This window comes from Mesoplodon bidens (genome assembly GCF_964165515.1).
Source record: "Mesoplodon bidens genome assembly, chromosome: 1".
In the NCBI taxonomy this organism is placed as follows: Eukaryota; Metazoa; Chordata; class Mammalia; order Artiodactyla; family Ziphiidae; genus Mesoplodon; species Mesoplodon bidens.
Window position 1 is genome coordinate 13,083,927 of NC_138176.1, and position 19,647 is coordinate 13,103,573.

General features: G+C 43.7%; 2 protein-coding genes across 3 annotated transcripts in view; one reads left to right on the forward strand and one right to left on the reverse strand.

The window, feature by feature from the left end:
* Positions 1-9,066: 9,066 nt before the first annotated feature.
* On the reverse strand, positions 9,067-9,890 carry LOC308615147 (N-alpha-acetyltransferase 50-like; the record flags this gene model as incomplete). The annotated part of the gene is made up of 2 exons (XM_081230273.1): positions 9,486-9,890; positions 9,067-9,280 (listed from the first exon to the last, which is right to left on the reverse strand). The coding sequence occupies exons 1-2, from the start codon at positions 9,779-9,781 to the stop codon at positions 9,067-9,069; spliced, it is 510 nt and encodes a 169-aa protein (XP_081086399.1). The 5' UTR covers positions 9,782-9,890.
* A 7,130-nt stretch (positions 9,891-17,020) lies between these two features.
* The window catches only part of CACUL1 (CDK2 associated cullin domain 1), a 67,283-nt gene continuing 64,656 nt past the window's right edge, over positions 17,021-19,647 (forward strand). Inside the window, exon 1 of one of the 2 annotated variants that reach the window (XM_081224991.1) lies at positions 17,021-17,676. In XM_081224991.1, coding sequence (XP_081081117.1) covers positions 17,316-17,676 — 361 coding nt within the window. In that variant the 5' untranslated portion in view covers positions 17,021-17,315. The remainder of the gene's footprint in view (positions 17,677-19,647) is intronic. The other variant, XM_081224992.1, reaches the window with a different exon arrangement.

The following is a 19,647-nucleotide window of genomic DNA, read 5'->3' on the forward strand; positions in this document are numbered from 1 at the left end:
CGATGCAGGGGACACAGGTTTGTGCCCCAGTCCAGGAAGATCCCACATGCTGCGGAGCGGCTGGGCCTGTGAGCCATGGCCACTGAGCTTGCGCGTCTGGAACCTGTGCTCCACAACAGGAGAGGCCACAAGAGTGAGAGGCCCACATACCGCACAAAAAAAAAAAAAAAATTAAAAACAAAACAAAAACAACAACAACAAAAAGCAACTTGTGGTACATCCAAACAATAGAATACTATTCAGTCATAAAAAGGAATGAAGTACTGACACAGGCTACAACACAGATGAACACGGAAAACATTATGCAAAGTGAAAGAAGCCCAACACAAAAGGCCACATATTGAATGATTCCTCTTATAAGAAATATCTAGAATAGGTAAATCCATAGAGACAGAAAGCAGATTGGTGGTTTCCAGGAGCTGGAAAGATGAAGGAATGGTGTGTAATTGTTTAATAGGTACAAGAGTTTTCTTTGGGGATGATGAAAATATTTTGGAACTTGATATAGAGGGTGGCTGCACAACGTTGTGAATGGACTAAATGCCATTGAATGGTACATTTTAAAACAGTTAATTCTATGTTATGTGAATTTCGTGTCAATCAAACAAAAAATGCAAGGGGCTGGGAAACGTCATCCCTGGCAGGGCAGCTGCTGCTCCCCAGTGACAACTCCACGGTCCAGGAGGGGGTCCCGTATCATTGGTGACCAGCTAAACATCTGTGTGCACTTTTCTTCCTCCTTCCCCCAGAACACACTCATCTCCTCCCCAAAGGAGATAATCCGAAGACCTCTCAGGTCATTGTACCCAGCTCAGAGCTGAGGATGTGCGGTCCTCCCTTGAGTTTGGATGTGGCTTCTCTCGCTTTGGTGACATATAAACTAAAAGGGCAAGTTATCTGAATCTCTCCACCTCCATACCCAATACACAGAGGTAGAGCAGAAGCAGCATGGCTGCAGCACCAACTTGTATTCAGAAACGGGAAGGCTGGCTTATGGAGCAGCTCCTGGCCCCTGGCCATTGTGAGCTCCCGCCGGGAAGGCACTGGGAAGGTGGGCCCATGGGTGGAGAAGCTCCTTCATGACGCCCTATTCTGATTACTGGGAGGAGCTCCCTGGTGCGTTGTTCTTCATGGTTGACTCCACCCTCTGGGAGATTTCTCCTTGATTATTATCTCCTGGGCCACATCTAAAGTGAATGTCGGGCCTCCCTCGTGGCTCCGTGGTTAATCCGCCTGCCAGTGCAGGGGACATGGGTTCGAGCCCTGGTCCGGGAAGATCCCACATGCCGCGGAGCAGCTAAGCCCACGCGCCGCAACTACTGAAGCCCTCACGCCTAGAGCCTGTGCTCCACGACAAGAGAAGCCACCACAATGAGAAGCCTGCCCAGCACAACAAAGAGTAGCCCCCACTCGCCGCAACCAGAGAAAGCCTGCGCACAGCAACAGACCCAACAGAGCCAAAAATAAATAAATAAAATAAATAAATTTTTTAAAAAATAAAGTGAATGTTGGGGGAGTTTGCCCTACTTAGAGGCTGTACAGCTTGCACAAGCCAACTTCCTGCCTGTGCAATCTTGGGGGCCTGAGGGTGGTTTAATGCTTGAACAGTCAAAATCTTTGCTAGTTTGGGCTAATCATTTCTTTGGCAATAAAATACCCTAAAAATTGTAGAAGGTTTCTAACTAGACCCACAAAAAAGGGCATCATCTGTGATTTTAGTTACATGATGCTCAAGAACAGGTAAAATGAATCGACGATGACACTTTGTGTTTGATTGGAATCCTACAAACAAGAAGACTCAGAGGGGCTAAGGGGCTCACCTAAAGTCACACAGCCAGTTTGAGCAGAGGCAGGATTAGAACCCAGGTTTCCAGATTTACAGCTCAGGGACCTTCCTTTCACACTTGGTTCTCATAGGAAATGAAGAGACAAAGCAGTTTCCAAATGCAGCTTTTTCTTTTGGTGCTTTTAATTAGCAAATATGAAATACACTGCCAATCTAATTTAATTATAATTAGTTAACCAGAAGGCTGATTATGTTGTAAATTTAGATTAAAGCGCTGCTGTTTTCAATTAGATTTGATTGTAAAGTGCTTTGACACTTTTCCCGGCCTCGAGGAAAGTTCATTGTATAATTTCCCACTTGTTCACTTGCATTTTACCCACAGGTCTAGGGTGGTGGTAATGGGACTAAATTCCCAGGGCGCCCCCAGCCTGGTGCAGATTTGGATCTGGTACCCCATCGATGACAAGGGCCACCAGATGTTACTGAGCTGTTGTAGCAGGGTGATTTCAGCTGCATGTAATAGAGGATCCAACCAAAAAAGGCTCGAACCTCAAGGGGACTTAAAGTCTCACGTGATAAGAAGTATGGAGGTAAGGCAGTTCCAGGGTTAGTTAATTTACTTTCGAAACACCCAGGCTCATTCCATCTTCCCGCTCTACTAATTTCAGCATGTTGGCTTCTAACCTCAAGTTTGTGGTTGTGTGACCGTTGCTGCATCTCCAAGCTTTCCCATGTCCCCAGAAGAGGACATGCCTTCCTTGCATCCCTTGAGTCTCCAGTAGATTAATCATGACTCCTTGGCAGGACTGCCACCCAGGCCCATTCCTAAGGCAACCACTGTTCCTAAGGAATCACCATGATTGGCTTGGGCAAGTCAAGACTCATTTTGTAGAGCCCATGGTTGCCTGATACCTGCCAGTCACTTAGTAGATCTGTGGGGAGAGGGAGCGGTTAGGCTACCAACTGTCCTTGCCTGGAGCCAGTGTGCCCACGCCCTAGGAAGATCTGGCTGGACCCAGCCTGGGTCTGCAATATTATGATCAAGGGAATCCAGCTTCAAATCATTGCTTCTTGACTTTCCATCCGTTGTCTGCTATCTCTGTTTTCCTGAGGGCTAAGCTTTAGTTTTGCTTATAGGTGGCATTAGCAATATAAGGCACAGCAAGGCAGGGAAAAAGGATGGAAAAGAGTGGTTAAAGAGGGACTTCCCTGGTGGCACAGTGGTTAAGAATCTGCCTGCCAATGCAGGGGACATGGTTTGGAGCCCTGGTCCAGGAATATCCCACATGTCGCGGAGCAACTAAGCCCGTGCGCCACAACTACTGGGCCTGCGCTCTACAGCCCTCAGGCCACAACGACTGAGCCCACGTGCTGCAACTACTGAAGCCCGCGTGCCTAGAGCCTGTGCTCCGCAACAAGAGAAGCCACCATAATGAGAAGCCCGCACACCGGGACAAAGAGCAACCCCCGTTTGACGCAATTAGAGAAAGCCCGCATGTACCAACGAAGACCCAATGCAGCCAAAAATAAATTTTTTTAAAAAAGAGTGGTTAAAGAGAGGACTGTTTAGAAGCTGACTGGAGGATGAGAGAGACGTGCGTATGGCTATGAGGGTGGCCAAGCTGCTCACGTTGCCTCTGGGGAATATCGAGAGCTCTGCCTTGGGAAGAGGGTATCAGAGAGAATGGGACTGGCCCTCAGCACATCAGGAAATGCTCCCTCTAAGGTGGTATTATCTTTCTGACCCAAACTCTAGTGTTCTGCCATACCAGGCTGCCTGTGTCTCCTGTCAAGCCTCCAGAATGATGCTTAAGCGATCACCTTGGAGACACTGCGCTCCAGGAGAGAGGTTTCCATTTTGAATCTCTGCTGACAGCCCAGGCAGCCTCCGCTTCCCTACAACACGTGTTCTTCAAGATGCTGGGACAACTGTATGCATGAAGTTGAACACTGGACCCACAAAGTTATAAAAGGCTGTTCCATTCTCAGAAAGCTAAAAATACCATAAAATCCTCAATCACAATTGTCCTTTTTAACACTCCTTGATGATATTCTGTTGCCTTTTGAATTTCATTTTATTCTTTTATTTTGCAATTAAACACGTAACTGGCTGAGGTCCAGTGACTGACCAGCAGAGATTAGACTTCCTGCAGTACTCCTGATCGTTTCCATCTATGTCTAAACAGGATTAACTTTACAGCTTTCTAAAAATCACTAGTATCAGTTCATCCAGTTTTCTATTTTTCACTCATTTTTACAAAACAATACAGCAAAAACATGCAATTCTCATAAATATATCTGTTGATAACATAAACATTATCTGTTGACCAGATAATGAAAGGGAGCTGCCCAAACTGACCAGTTGGCTGACAGGAGGCACAACTGTGCCAAACCTGGAAATGTTTGGGTTTAGAATATGAAAGGCAATTGGGGGTATAATGTATGAAAGTGCCAATTGTGTGCAAAACAGATGGAGTTGAGGCCCACTTATGTCTGTCCCTTCTTAAACATGACAAATGGATGTCAGCTGCTACCACATGATCAGTATGGCCTTTAAAAGGCTCTGGGCCCTGCCCAGGGCTAATCCATTGAGTACTGGCCCCAAGATCATGACGCATCTTGGTCCAACCACCTGGAATGCTGATGAGAATTGCTTGGATTGATTGGCCATGAAGAACCAGGTGTTTTGTGCTCCCCACTGCCAACCATGTTTATGCCCATGGCACCTGCTGGTGCTGGCTGATGGCGGAGGGCCAGTCCTGAATTTCAATCCCAGGAAGGCCCTTACTTCCAGGCCACAGCTGAACTATGTTAGGACCAGATGTTCCCTTCCCCTAAGGCTCCATCGGGATTGGATGCACTGGACCTTTCAATGCCATTTTATCACTCTATGTGCGAGCGATAACTTTTAATAAACTTCTAATTCTCATCTCCAAACTTCTCTGTAATCTTCTCCCCTGACACAATCCTTCACCCCTTTCCTCCTTCATAATCCCTTTCACTGTGCCTTCTAGAATACTTGTTCCATATCAGCATATTCTTTCATGTATTTTTCCTTCAAATATTCCCTCCACGTCATTGCCTTAACCCAGACTTAGCTCTCCCCTGAGCTCAGCTTCCCTGTGACCTCCCAAAGGGACACATTTCTTGTTGCCTGTGTTCCTCTGATGGGGACGTGGCGTTGGTGTCCTCCTTTTTCCATTCCATTCCTTCCCTTGCCCCTCGTGAGCTCCACTGAGGCTCACACCATTGGAGTTTTCTACCCCACCCCCTCATAGTGACCACCTCCTGGTCATTAGCACTCCCATCACTTTCGGTTCCAGATTTCCGTTATCTCCACATCAGCCTCTGCCATCAGTCCCATGAGGGAAACACCAGCACCTGTGCGAATGGCCCTTCCAGCCCTGTAGCTTTGTATGTCGCTGGCCTCCTCACCAGGCCCATTTCTAATATTTGCTGCAAGAGTACAGATGAAGGCTCATCTCTGTGTCCAAATATTGACATGTTATCCATCCAGCTAACAGAATGTTAAATAACACATATACTATCCCCTTTCCTTGACAAATATACCTTTATATGATGACAAGATTAAAAAATGTATAAAGTGATGGTAAAATTTCAAAGATGACCGAATTGAACTATTTGTGTATGCTGAGTGTTCTTTCTATGAGCTTGTTATTTGGATAAGTAATAAAATGAACTCATACAAAATTCATAAATTATATTTACTCCATGAAAGTTAATCTTCTTGCTTTCATTTAAGTAAATTATTAATTATGCTGTTATAATCAAGACTTCCACATAATTTGTGTTCTATTGACAGTAATGATGACTTAGACAAACTTCTGGGGGCATTGTGGTTCTTAGGGTGTTTTTCATTAATTTCAAAATGAAGAAACTATGTTTGGCTGAGGTTGGAACAACTGGAATTGTCAATTAAATTCTTAAAGCAATACTTAGATTGGAAATGAACTGTGAGTCTAACATATCATGTTCATATGATCATGATTTATCATGAGTTTAATTCATCATGTTTAATTTATAACATTTTGATAGGGTTACGTTGTATATCATTAATTATTTTACAGTAAATAGCACAAAATATTTGAATTTCATTATGAAAGTTTCTTTCACCAATATCATGAGCTTCACTCTCTCTTAAAAGCAAGATCAAGATTCATACATTATCTTTTTTTTTTTACCAGAACATCATGTAAGTTTATTTCAGATATAACAGCCATGTTAAAATCAACAAGTTTAAATCTTAACTGCACCAAGTAAACTCAGCTATTTAAGTATTTTTAAAGTTATTGCCTCCAAAAAACTGAGGGAGCTTTTTCTTTTCCACCCCATATGTCATGGTTTCCCAATAGTTCTTTCTTTGGAGGACTTTCAGTTGATGAGTAAACTACTTTGGGGATATTTCAGAATTCTTTCTGCAAATGAAAACTAATCTGGACAACTTATATATTGCATAGATTTCTCTGCAGATTCTTTTCTTTAGAACCTAAATGCAATTACCATACAATATAATTTTTACCTATTTGCCCCACAGAAAAAACCATCTGCCCTGAAAAATATGGTGGATATATCCTGTGATCTTACAGTTAATAGAATTGTTTTACCTCAATGATAATTTTTATCATATTTCAAAATAACCGACTCAACATGGGACATTATTTCAATCTTTACTGACTCACAGGCACATGAACTAGTGCCCAGCTTGTACGTCTTCTACATCCTCCTCCTCCATAAGTGGATGGAATTATTTCATGTAAGTTTGATATAGGACAATTCACCCTTTACAAACACTTACACGTTAGGTTAAAGTCAGTGACTAATGTGGAAAAAGAAACACTAAAATGACAGGGAGCCTACACACTCAATTCAAAATTTAATATTTTTTCCTCCATAAATAATATGTACTTAATTGTCATGAGGCAGCTATTCGGTTTTCATTTACCACATTTAGGGATATATTCATAGGACTGATTAGATAGTCCAGGTGAAATGGTTATAGAAATAGAGGCAGTACCATCTCACAAAAGTCATTTATATATCAAAATCTATTTTGATATGTGAAGTTTACAAAAAGGCTGAATTTTCAAACGAATTATGCCTTCTGTAACTCAAGCACTCTTCTCTTGGCAGGAGCAAGCTGAAGCTTACGCATGAAGGTAAAGGTGCTTAATGCTAAACTTTTCTTCTAAGCTTAGATTTGGACTGCTTAAGAAACTGATACCCAAGAAACCAGCATGGTCTTTCTACATTTTTACTATCTTAAGATTACAACCCTATAAACTCATTTATCAGCTATCTTCCTTTTCTATATTATTCTTGGCACTCAATTAAGACTGTTGAAGTCTATCGTACCTTGTATTTTTACATTCTCAAATAAGAACTTAAGATTATAAAATGAGCATAAACATTGTGTAAAGTAATTTTGCCATTCCACATATTTGAAGAGATGAAACTTTTATGCCAGAATTTACATAAGAGGATAAATATTATGAAGCAACCTTCCTTTTAAAGTCAAATGACAGAAAATTCAAACCCTGTGCATTGTTTTAAAGTCTAATAAAAACATTTCTTGGGGGCTTCCCTGGTGGCGCAGTGGTTGAGAGTCCGCCTGCTGATGCAGGGGACACAGATTCATGCCCCGGTCCGGAAGGATCCCACATGCCGTGGAGCAGCTGGGCCCGTGAGCCATGGCCGCTGAGCCTGCGCGTCTGGAGCCTGTGCTCCGCGACGGGAGAGGCCACAACAGTGAGAGGCCCGCGTACCGCAAAAAAACAAAAAAACAAACAAACAAAAAAACATTTCTCGGTCCACCAGTATTGGCAATGTAGAAAAATTTAAATATTGGAGATGGGATTATGGAGGAAAATATGAAAATTTCAGATGTCTTCTATCTTACAAAAAGTTATCGACCCGTCAAAGCCACTCCCTATGTGCCAGAAAACAATCTGGCATAAACCAGTCCTGTCACTAGAGGAGGTCACAGTGCCATTTGCATTATTAACACTCTAGACTTTTACTTTTTCCAAGAATAGAAGAAATATGTTTAATAATTCCCCCACCCCCAAATCCTTAAACTCAATATCACAAGCACAGAGTGTAAGCAAATCTGGGGTGTTCTTCAACAGATAAGCGATAGCACAGCTATGTTATTCTCAAAAATACTGTCTAGATATTCTTTCCTCTAACATCAAATGCTCAGTGGCCACACTTCTAACAGTCTGCATTAGCTGACATTAAATGCATTTGTTGTGCCACAAGTCCGTCTAAGCTTCCTTTTAGGTATTTTTTAATATATCCAAGAGACAGCACCTGCTTCAGGTTTATTTAGGGGCATTGACCTATTAGGACATCAACTCCATTTTTAAGGTTTGACTAACTGTTGTGGGTTTACTGAAGAAAAACGACAGGAGAAAAAATAGCAAATCACAACAAACCTCTTTAGGTCAGTTAAAGGCCTTATCTCTAGGTAGGATATTAAAAAAAATGAATCTCACCAGCCCACACTCTAAAAGTTAATGCCACTTCTAACAATCAACAGCAGGAAAAATAAGCCTGCTAACAACCACACCACTCATTAGCAAAAAGCAGCTCCACTCAAGTGCTGAGACCAAAGTATAATACTACCTACTCAAACTGTCCCACCTACCGTCAGCCACCAGCGAGGAGGGAAGAAATAACTGCTTAACAGAACAAAATAAGCTTAGTATTTCTTACGAGGATAACAATGGTCCAACTCCTGAGCTAAGACTCAGAGGACAATAGGTGGCATGAAGGCAATGTATAGGGATTAGTATCCCACAAAATCTTGAAAAACCCAAAGTACCGCAAACACACTAAACTTGTCTATGAGTTAGAGAACAGGATATTGCTGCTGCTTCTTCTTGTCCTTTGAAATATACAATATCTTGTAGGCTCTGCCCTTCAATGTGAAAGCAGGACATTAAAAAAAAATTGAAATTGATTCTCAAGTTTTGGGGACCATATATCTTAACTGTGAAACTAAACAGATCTATACCTTCTGCTTCCTACAATCAAACCACCTCACAAAAATAAGAAAACTAAAACAATCCAAACCCGATTAATAAGTCCTTAAAAGTTTAAAACTTTTAGAGGAAAGGGAAGGAAGTTTTGAAAGGAAGAAACACAAGACCAAGGAAGGGGGAAAGCTTTAAAAGAAAAAAAGCGGATGGGGGGGGAATCAGTGGGCCTCTCTTTTATTTGGTGACCAGCAAGTGCAAGCAAGTTCCTCTGTAATTTGTTCAGTTGTCTGTCTGTTGCACGTCTGCATTCTGGCCAGAAGGGACTTTGAGGTTTTCCTGCAGTACATGAGCATCAGCGAGCTCTATCGTCTTATAGTAGTTCTTCTTTGTCTCAATAATCTCAAAGCCAAGCTTTCTGTAGAAGTCAGCTGCAGACTCACCGCTGATCTGGACATGCAGATAGTTGTTGTCAAAAGTGCCACCTTGGGCTTCCCTGGTGGAGCAGTGGTTGAGAGTCCGCCTGCCGATGCAGAGGACACGGGTTCGTGCCCCGGTCCGGGAGGATCCCACGTGGCGCGGAGCGGCTGGGCCCATGAGCCATGGCCACTGAGTCTGCGCGTCCTGAGCCTGTGCTCCGTAATGGGAGAGGCCACAACAGTGAGAGGCCCGCGTACCGCAAAAGCAACAAAAAGAAGTGCCAGATGTTTAAGACATGATTTAACATTTTAGTTGCTACTCCTAGCCTTCCGTATGGTGCCAGACATCCTAGTGTCATGATGTAAAGTCTCTTCTGATTCTGTGAACGATCCACCCTACAGCACACTGCGCCTGCTGCAATATCATTGAAATAGGCAAGTTTTGCTAGCTCGCCAACCTCCAGCACATCCTTATAGAACTTGTCATTGTAGCTGGCTGCAAAGATGACCTGGTTTAATCTCTTCAGCTGTTGAATATTGTGTGGTGTCACATCTCCCAGCTCGATCCGGCCTTTCATCTTCCCCGCCAGCTGAGGCCGTTGTTACGCCCGATATCAACGCCGTTGTCGTCGCCGCTCTGAGCTCTCCGCGTCCTCAGCTCGGGCCACTCAACCCGGCAAGCCGGCCTCCTCGCCTAGGGCAGGGAGCTGAGCGGGTGACCGAGGCCGCGACAGTGGAGCGCGGCTCTGCGTCTCCGGAGGGGGCGGGGGTACCTCCCGCCGCCGCGCTGGTGCAGCCTCTGCGCCACACGTGCACACGGGGCACTCGCCTCCCTCCGGCCACGCCGCCGCGCTGTCCATACATTATCTCAAAGTATCTTCCTTTCAAATTCCCCAATGCTGAGATAGAATGAGAAAACTGACGATGGCAGCGTGTTATTTAATTTGTTAAAATCTTTCTTCAGATTGCATTTTGATCTATAATGGCCAAAAATAGTCTCCAAAAAACTAGTTTGGGGAAATTTCGTCCAAGGCTTTCTGCAGTCGTGCAAACATTTTTGTTTCCCTTAAATTTTTCTTTAAAAATAAAAATATTAATGCTTTAAAAAGTGAAATACACAAACAACTGTGTACGGTTTTCTTTCGTTAAGCAGCAGTTCACACCAAACACCTGCAGACAGTGCAAATGCAAATACACAAAAAAGTAATTTTATTTTCCACTAAAAACTACAGTTCACTCATACTTGAGGACCTTCTGTTGTTTCACTTAACTTTTCAAGTGTATGTCATCTATCTTGTCTCAACTAAATCAAATTGCTTTAACATAGGGAGTAGCTCCAAGACTATGAATTAGAACACGAAAATGGTCACTTGGCACAGCTGGGAGATGATACTTTGTTATGCAAGAATCTATCACATTAATGCCAAGCAGAAAGGATTTCAGGAGTTATAATTTGTCTTCTCTTTCAGTTAAGTGCTTCTGTTGCTCAGATCCTCCTTGCACTCTGATATGTCACTGTCTTGTGTGTAGGTGGTAGACACCACTCAGAAAACTTCATGGCGTCCAGAAGCTGTTGCTTGTTGTTTTGAGGATGTGGGATGGGGAGAAGCAATACTGACTTGCTAATTCAAACATTCTACCTTTTGGTTATCATCTATCCTGCTGGTTTCTTAAGGACAGACATCCTTGCAGTAGCTCTTCAACATCATGGAGACCTCTCATCCATAAACAACTCTCCCTTCTCTCTCTAGCCATCTGCCCCATCTGTCTTTATTTTCTTATCCAGCTTGAAGCCCATGGCTGATTCATCTTTTTCATAACTAATCCAACTCCCCTTCCATTGCACGCATCTGACAAAACCCCAGCTTTAGAGAAACATGATCATCTATATCAGAGCAGCTGCGTCATCCTTGAAACCTTTCTTTCTCTCACCTTCAAACTTTAACGCATCAAGTCCTGTCCATTCAAATGCCTAAAGAAGGACTTCCCTGGTGGTCCAGTGGTTAAGAATCTGCCTTCCAATGCAGGGGACATGGGTTTGATCCCTTCTCGGGGAACTGAGATCCCACATGTCACGGGGCAGGTAAGCCTGCTTACCACAACAAGAGAGAAGCCTGCGCACCGCAACGAAAGGTCCTGCCGCAACGAAAGGTCCCACATGCCTCAACTAAGACCCGATGCAGCCGAAAACAAATAAATAAATATTTTTTTAAATGCCCAAAGAAACCTGCAGTCCACCACATCTTTCTATGACCATTACCGTCCCCATAGTCCAAGCCACCATCATCTCTTTCCTGAAGTATTGCTTTAACTCCCTAATTGGTCTCTCTTTCCACTTTTTCCTTCCCTATAGGCCACTCCCCTCAGGGCAGTGAGATGCTCCTATAAAATGTAAGTTACATCTTACAGCACTTCCTTACCTCTTTTCCATTCAAACAGAAACACAGAATCCTCAACAGGACTTACAAGAGTACCCATAACGTGGCTATTTCCTACCTTTCCTCCATATGCCTTATCCTTTTCTCTCTCCTTCACGCCACGAGTCTCATTACCTTTCTTTCAGTTCCTAGATGATGTCAAACGCTTTCTGCCTGGAAAGTTCTCTCCCTAACTTGTTGACTAACTTCTACCCATCCTTTTATCTTGGCAGAAGTACACTTTTTTCAGGACGATTCTCCTTGATCACCCAAAGTAAAATAACTTTCTCTGTTATGCCATCTCATAGCACCTGGTATCAATATTTTCCTTTATTGTGCTTGTCAGGCTTTGGTTCCTGTGGTTAACTGTTAAATCTGGACACTTCAGAGCACTGGAAACTCCATGAGGGGCAGAAACCCTTTTTGTCTGTTTACTCTTGTAGCCCCAGCACAATGCCTGGACACAGAAATATCTGTGAATGACTGAGTGAAAGGAATAGGCCAGCAACAGGGTGCTGGTAGGGAAAGCTTTTATCCTACAGCCTCCTTCAGCCTGACATCCTTTCCTTCAGCTCCTAGATTCATCAGGTTTACAGAAAGAATCTGCATCATTATTTTTGTTCCCCTGCTAGGATGGAATTTGGATTCAGATGCTAAGATATAAAAGGAAGGAACAAAATCCAACATGGAAAGAAATATTGAATAAAGAATACTCCCCCGAGTGGCTACACATCTTCACTGTAAGCAGTAATCTCAGTGTGCAGCTATTGAGGCTTGAGTTATTTACATATCTCTAATCCTCTTACTTTCTAACTGAGATCATTCCAATAGCTTTGCCTTTAGACTTCCAATTGCCTTATGCATTCACAAGTCATTTCTTTGTCAAATGCTGTATTGTAATCTCCTAGGGAGATTATAAAAAAAGTATTCATTCTTCTTTATCCTAATATAGTTTATCTGTCTCCATCGAAGTTGTGTTTTAAATTTTTCTGTGCTAATGCCTTCATGAAATTAATAGTAAATTTAAAATGAAATAGAAATTAAAATAATTAAAATTAAAACATCATCTATAGGTCTGTATGTTGTCTACCACAGCTTGTCTGATTCAATGAGTTCAGACTTGACCACTTAGAGGAAGCATGTACGGTCTGTGGATTTTTTCATATAATTTCTCATCTCTTCTTTCCTCTTCCTGCTCACCTCTGAGCAATTTCATTTCTTTCTAACAATGCAAGAATTAGGATGAAAAGATGTTAAAATGGCAATAATAAGTTTGCTTTCTCTTAGGAAAAATGTATCTCTCATCATACAGATGATGTTTTAAGAGTTGACTAAAGAAAAAAGGACTATTGATATAAAATAAGATTTCAAGTAGATTTAAGGTACTCATGAATTTATTCATTCAAAAATGTTGAACAACTGTAATGAAATATTCTGTGGGAAAGGCGACATAAAGGTATTTAAAGCCATAATAAACAAAGACTAATTCTTAGTGACAAAATCTCTGTGCCACGACCTCCACCCCCATTTTAACTATTTTAGATAATTAGCTACATATTTATTTTGTAATTGTCTTTCTTGATTCTGATCAGAACATACACAATTTTGCATACATATATTTATTAGGGAGATATTTATGAGGGGGAGGGAGTCGAGTGGTTGGGATGAGGTAATGTAATGTATAGGCTTTGGGGCTTAGGTACTTGGGCCTATAATGGGCATTGCACCCATTTCAACCTCCCTACTTGACCCCAGATTTTATTCTTGCATCCCACTCTGAGTGGGCCTCATTTTCCAGGAATAAATCCATATCCTTTCCAGTAAATGGCTCTGGAATTCAGGCATAAATGCCATGTAGATTGGTTCAGGAATGAGTCAATGAGACATTGGAAAAGAAGTATGCTGAGGACTTCTGTGAAAGAACTTGCTTGCTCACAATAGATGTCTACCAGAAGTCATGGGTCCTCTTCTTCTGGACATTGTTGTCCAAATATGTTGGCAGCCTAAGGATGAAGCTGGCAAAAGAGGAGATCAGGTCAAATAACAAAGCAGAGAACAGAGCTGGAGACCTGACTGAACCACGCCTCACCGTTGCCCTTCTTAGACCTTATCAGTATGTTAGCCAAGGAACAGCCTTGACTTTTAAGCAATTTTTTACTTGAGACTTCTGTTTCTGGAAGCCAAAATAAATATTTTAATGTACAGAATCCCAATTTATACATTCTTAATATTGTTTTTATTTTTTAAACTTTAAGGTTAAGAATGTTCTTCTGATTATAAAAATAACACGGGCTCACTGTAGAGAACACAGAAAAGATCGAAAGATACAAAGAGGATAAAAACCATCTATAAGCCTATTAGCCCTAGATAATTGCTATTGATGTTTTGAATTAGTCTTCTCTTTACATAAACAAACTTACATATGTATTTTACATATATATGTATTCTGCTAAATATAGATTTTTTTACAATGGTGTGTTTAACCAATTACAGTTTAAATAAATGTCTTATATTGATTATTTCAGCAGTGCACATGTAGAGGGCTCCGTGTTCACCAGTATGCTGGGTAAAACCCCCTGGAGTAGGGCCTTACTAGATGGAAGTTATATTGCTGTGTTAGTACCAATCCCTTCAATTCTAAATGTCTTCTAGTTTCCATCATGATTTTCTGACCCATATGTTGACTGGAAGACTAGAAATATGGCGGCTTACTAGCTGTCTGTTGGTTATTGATTTCTAACTGAACTACACAGTGGGCAGAGAATGTGGTTGCTATGATACCAGTCCTTAGACATGTTGAGAAACTTGCTTTATGACCCAGTATGTTCAATTTTTGTAATGTTTCACATATTCTTGAAAGGAAAGTATATTCTGCAGTTGTTGAGTGGGATATTCTATATGTATTCATTAAATCAAGCTTGGTAATTGTGTTGCTCGAATCCTCTAGTCCCTTAAGGATTTTCTGGTCCCTTTGATCTGTGTGTTAGTTTCCTGTGGCTGCTGTTAACAAATTAGCACAAATGGGTGGCTTTAAACAACAGAAAGGTATTCTCTCCCAGTTCCAGAAACTAGAAGTCTGAAATCAAGGCACTGGCAGGGCTGCCTTCCCTCTGAAGGCTCCAGGGGAGAATTCATTCTTTGCCTCCTCTGGCTTCGGGTGGCTGTAGGCATGTGGTGTGGGAGTGTGGCTCCATCACTCCAACCTCTGCCTCCGTGGTCACACTGCCTTCTCCTCTTCTGTTTCTGTCTCAGATCTCCTCCTCCTTTCTCTAAAGAGGACACTTGCCACTGGTTTTATGTTCCACCTGGATAATCCAGGAAGCTCTCCTCATTGCAAGATCTTTAATTACATCTACAAAGACCTTATTTTCAAATAAAGTAACACATAGGTTCCAGGGATTAAGACACTGGAGATATCTTTTTGGCGAGCTACTATTCAACCCACTGCAACCCACTGTATCTCTGATACAGAGATATGTAAAAATCACCTACTCTGATGACAGAGTTCTCTTTCTTCATCTACTTCTGTCAACTTTTGCTTCATATATTTTGTGACCATATTATTAGAGACACATTTATGACTCTCATATCTTGTGTATTGAGTGTTATCTAGTCACACCCATGCACCCACCTCAGAAGTCTATTGATCACAAACTATCAGCGGTTGTTTGTCTGAAAAAGACTATAATTTGTCTTTCCTCTTACATTCTTTACTTGCAGGGCATAGACTTCTAAGGTTACCTTTTTTCCTCCTCAGCATTTCACTCAGGTGTCTTTTACTTGAAAAAAATTTATTTTCATATTCCCAAAATGTCCCAGGGCCAGAAAATTAATACGGTTTCAGGCCCAGAGAATCAAAACCGTGTGCTGATTCAAAAAATATATGCCATTAATTAATACGAGGGAGCATTGTCTGAAATTAAATCATTCTAAGTGATTGGTCAAAACATTTCAGGGGGCTTCCCTGGTGGCGCAGTGGTTGAGAATCCGCCTGCTGATGCAGGAAACACGGGTTCATGCCCCGGTCCAGGAAAATCCCACATGCCGCGGAGCGGCTGGGCCCGTGAGCCATGGCCGCTGAGCCTGTGCATCCGGAGCCTGTGCTCCGCAACGGGAGAGGCCACAGCAGTGAGAGGCCCACGTATCGCAAAACAAAAACAAAAACAAACAAAAAAAACATTTCATTTAGTGCAGAATATATTGGGAAAATATGTGTAGAGAAGATGAAAGAAATGTGGACACTGAAGTATATTAGAGACAATTTCTCAGTGACTGAAGTGATTCTTCACTTCACACTAATTGCGTATCTGTAGAAATAAAGATTCATTATTCTCGTATAATATACTGCTATTGCAGGGCTCCCCTGGTGGCGCAGTGGTTGAGAGTCCGCCTGCCGATGCAGGAGACACGGGTTCGTGCCCCGGTCCGGGAAGATCCCACATGCCGCGGAGTGGCTAGGCCCGTGAGCCATGGCCGCTGAGCCTGCGCGTCCTGAGCCTGTGCTCCGCAGCGGGAGAGGCCACAACAGTGAGAGGCCCGCGTACCGCCAAAAAAAAAAAAAAAAAAAAAAATATATATATATATATATATATATATATATATGTGTGTGTGTATATATATATATATATATATATACTGCTATTGCAGAGGAATCAAATAAATTATAATAGAGTTACATAATCTTTCTTCCTTGTCCCTCAAGACTCTCATACATAATCCCAAATTTGTGGTTAGACTTGTGAAACAGCATACGGAGAGTGGCATTTTTAAGTTTAAAATTTCTGGCCTGTGTACGGAGGAGTTAAGGAACTTTTAAAAAGTTATTGAATAGCTCAAACACATTTATTTTTTAAGCCACTCTGCTGTCTCGGTTGTCTTCCTCGATTTTGAGGGTTTGGGTCGTGTGGGCTGAGGCTCACGAGCAATCCTGCCAAGGGCCGCCCTGGGCACTCCCACCCGTTTATAATGGCGAAGCGGAGCTTCTACTGGCCCCCTAGCTCCGTGGTCAAGCAAAAGCTGGGGCTGCAAGGCCCGCTGCAGTGCGAAACCCTGTAAATCGGGCGAGCGGAAGAAAAACACCGGTGAGACGGGGAGCCTGGGGCACACCAACCCAGGACCAGGCTTTAAGCGCGTCTTAGTCTCCCGCTCATCTCCCCGTAGTCCTGGTAACCAAACTCTGAACGCGCGTGCGCAGCCAAACTCCTTTATCATGTGAGGCCGGGCCGGGGGCGGAGCCGACGAATGCTCCTCCGGACTGGTCGCCCAGTTCCTCTCCGCATGGGACCAGTCGAGGCGGGGCGAACCTCTGCTGTACTGCGTTGGGGTGGCTCACAGCTCCCGCCCCCTTTCGCTTAGCTTTCTCGCGGCTGGTTCCTCGCACCACGTGCCCTCCTGGACGCTCCCGCAGCTGCCCTTTCCAACTGCCTGTTGGAGGCTGCTGTAAAATGTCGTGAGGGGCGCTGCTGCTTTACGGCTGCCTCTCCCTGACTGGAGCCCGGGAGCGCCCACCGCCGTCAGCCCTGTCTCTACGAGTCGGCCGGGGGAGATTGAGAGGCCCGGTGCGCCGCTGCCCTCCCCGCCGCGCCCGTTCCGGCCCTCGGCGATGTGAGCTCGAGGAGGCTGCGGTGCCCCCCGGCCCGGGGTTGAGACGGGCGGCAGGTGCCTGTGAGGCGGGCGGGTGCTGGGGGCCTGCAGGATGGAGGAAAGCATGGAAGAGGAGGAGGGGGGCAGCTACGAGGCGATGATGGACGACCAGAACCACAACAACTGGGAGGCCGCCGTGGACGGCTTCCGGCAGCCCCCCCCACCCCCTCCGCCCCCCTCTTCGATCCCAGCCCCTGCCCGAGAGCCTCCGGGGGGTCAGCTGCTGGCGATGCCTGCGGTCTCCGTGGACAGGAAAGGCCCCAAGGAGGGGCTCCCGTTGGGGCCACCGCCGGAGCCGAATGGGGTGATCATGATGTTGAAGAGCTGCGACGCGGCTGCCGCCGTGGCCAAGGCGGCCCCCGCCGCCACCCCCAGCTCCAGCATCAACATCAACACCTCCACCTCCAAGTTCTGTGAGTCCAGCCTTTCGTCTGCAGCCTTGGCTTTTCTCCTCCCCACCCGGACGCCGAATCCTTCCCTCTCGGCCATCCCGCTTCCTTTGTTTCAGGCCTGGGTCTCTCCTCCCCTCCCCGCCTCCCCCCCCCCCCCCCCCGCCGCATCGTTTGGTGTCCGCGGCCGGCGCCGGAGCGGCCCTGGCTTCTTGTATTACCTGGCCTAAAAGAGCAGCCTGGTTACGCACACAGCCCCAAGTTCTCCTACAAACGCGAGCCGTATCACGACTGGCTATCTCTCAGCCATCAGGAAGCTCTTTTCTTCTCCGTTCCCCCTTAAGTTTCACCCTCAAACGTGAAGGGAAAATAAGGCTGTCCGAGTTTCGTTAGGGAGAGGCCTTCAGTTTTTTTTTTTTTTTTTTGCAACCAGGGGAAAGAGAAATCTGGCTCCTTGTGTTTCTGTGCTTTTAGCCAGTCTGCGTTAAACAAGTCAGGAATTAGAAAGTTGACCTATATCTACGCTTCGTTCTTTCCCTTCTCCAGTGCACGCCTTCTGCATCCCGATAGGGAAATGTATGAGTTTCTTCTTGAGTAACAGCGCAGTGGGAGCTGCGACATCCGTTTTGAAGCTAATAATGTACAAAATTACTTTTTCAAAGTCTGCACTCATAAGAATAAGCCATTCGGTATGTGTCCAAATCTAAGATTCTGTTCAATGTTGAACTTTTATGTTAGTGATCTGCCCTAACGCTCAACTGCAGGCAGAAAGATTTAAGACCCAAATCTGTTTTGTAACCGAAACTATCTCTAACCAGGGATGTATGCTTCCACAGCTAGGAAGAAAAGTGCGTTTGCTTTAAGTGGTGTTTTTGGGGGCTGTTGATGGTGGAAATTGACCATCACAGCGAGATTTTTCTCTCCTATTAATAACTGCAAGTTTTGAATGGCATCTGGTAAAGCAACTGGAGATTTCATTTCTAGTTGCTAATTTTATCAAGCTGTACCAGTAATTGTCCAATTAGCTGTGCAGAGAAAATATCTGCCTTGGTTCAGATGTATAGTCATAGCTTTACACATTTTTTTTTTTTTTTTTTGGAACAAGCACATAACCTTATTTATTTGCCTTCAAGATACTGCTTTAGTCAGAGACGTTCATATGTAGGTATGGTTGGTAAGATATGTCTACGATTTTTTCCGTATTATGTGTACATGAAAATAATGTTTATATTGTATAATTTGTGTGTTGAAGTCTATGCAGTGAAACCAGAGCTGGGACACAGTGGCAGGGTGACTTATCTAAATGCTGAAGGAAGCTTGCTTTAGTGTTTCAACCAAGTTCATTTTAAGAGTTCAGAAAAACAGCATACAGCTAAGAGCAAAAATTAGTGAAATTAGGAACAAAAGAAAGATTTGCCAATCCAAAAGATTGTTTTTTGAAATTAATAAGCTAAACGGACCTCCGATTTTTTAAACGCAAATACAATAAGTGATAAATGGGAAATAGGCACAAACATGAGGTGTTTAGAAGAAGAGTTTTATGAATTGCTATGGGTTTATAAATTTGAAAGCCTAGAGGAAATGTGTAAATTCTTAGAAAACTACAAACTATGAAAGTTGGTAACAGAAGAAGTAGATAGCTTGAGCTAATAAATATTTTTTTAAAATTTATTTTATTTATTTTTAGTTTTGGCTGCGTTGGGTCTTTGTTGCTGTGTGTGGGCTTTTCTCTATTTGCGGCGAGCGGGGGCTACTCTTCGTCGCGGTGTGCGGGCTTCTCATTGCGGTGGGTTCTCTTGTTAAAGAGCACAGGCTCTTGGCGCGCGGGCTTCAGTACTTGTGGCACACGGGCTCAGTAGTTGTGGCTTGCGGGCTCTAGAGCTCAGGCTCAGTTGTTGTGGCGCATGGGCTTAGTTGCTCCATGGCATGTGGGATCTTCCTGGACCAGGGTTCGAACCCGTGCCCCCTGCATTGGCAGGCGGATTCTTAGCCACT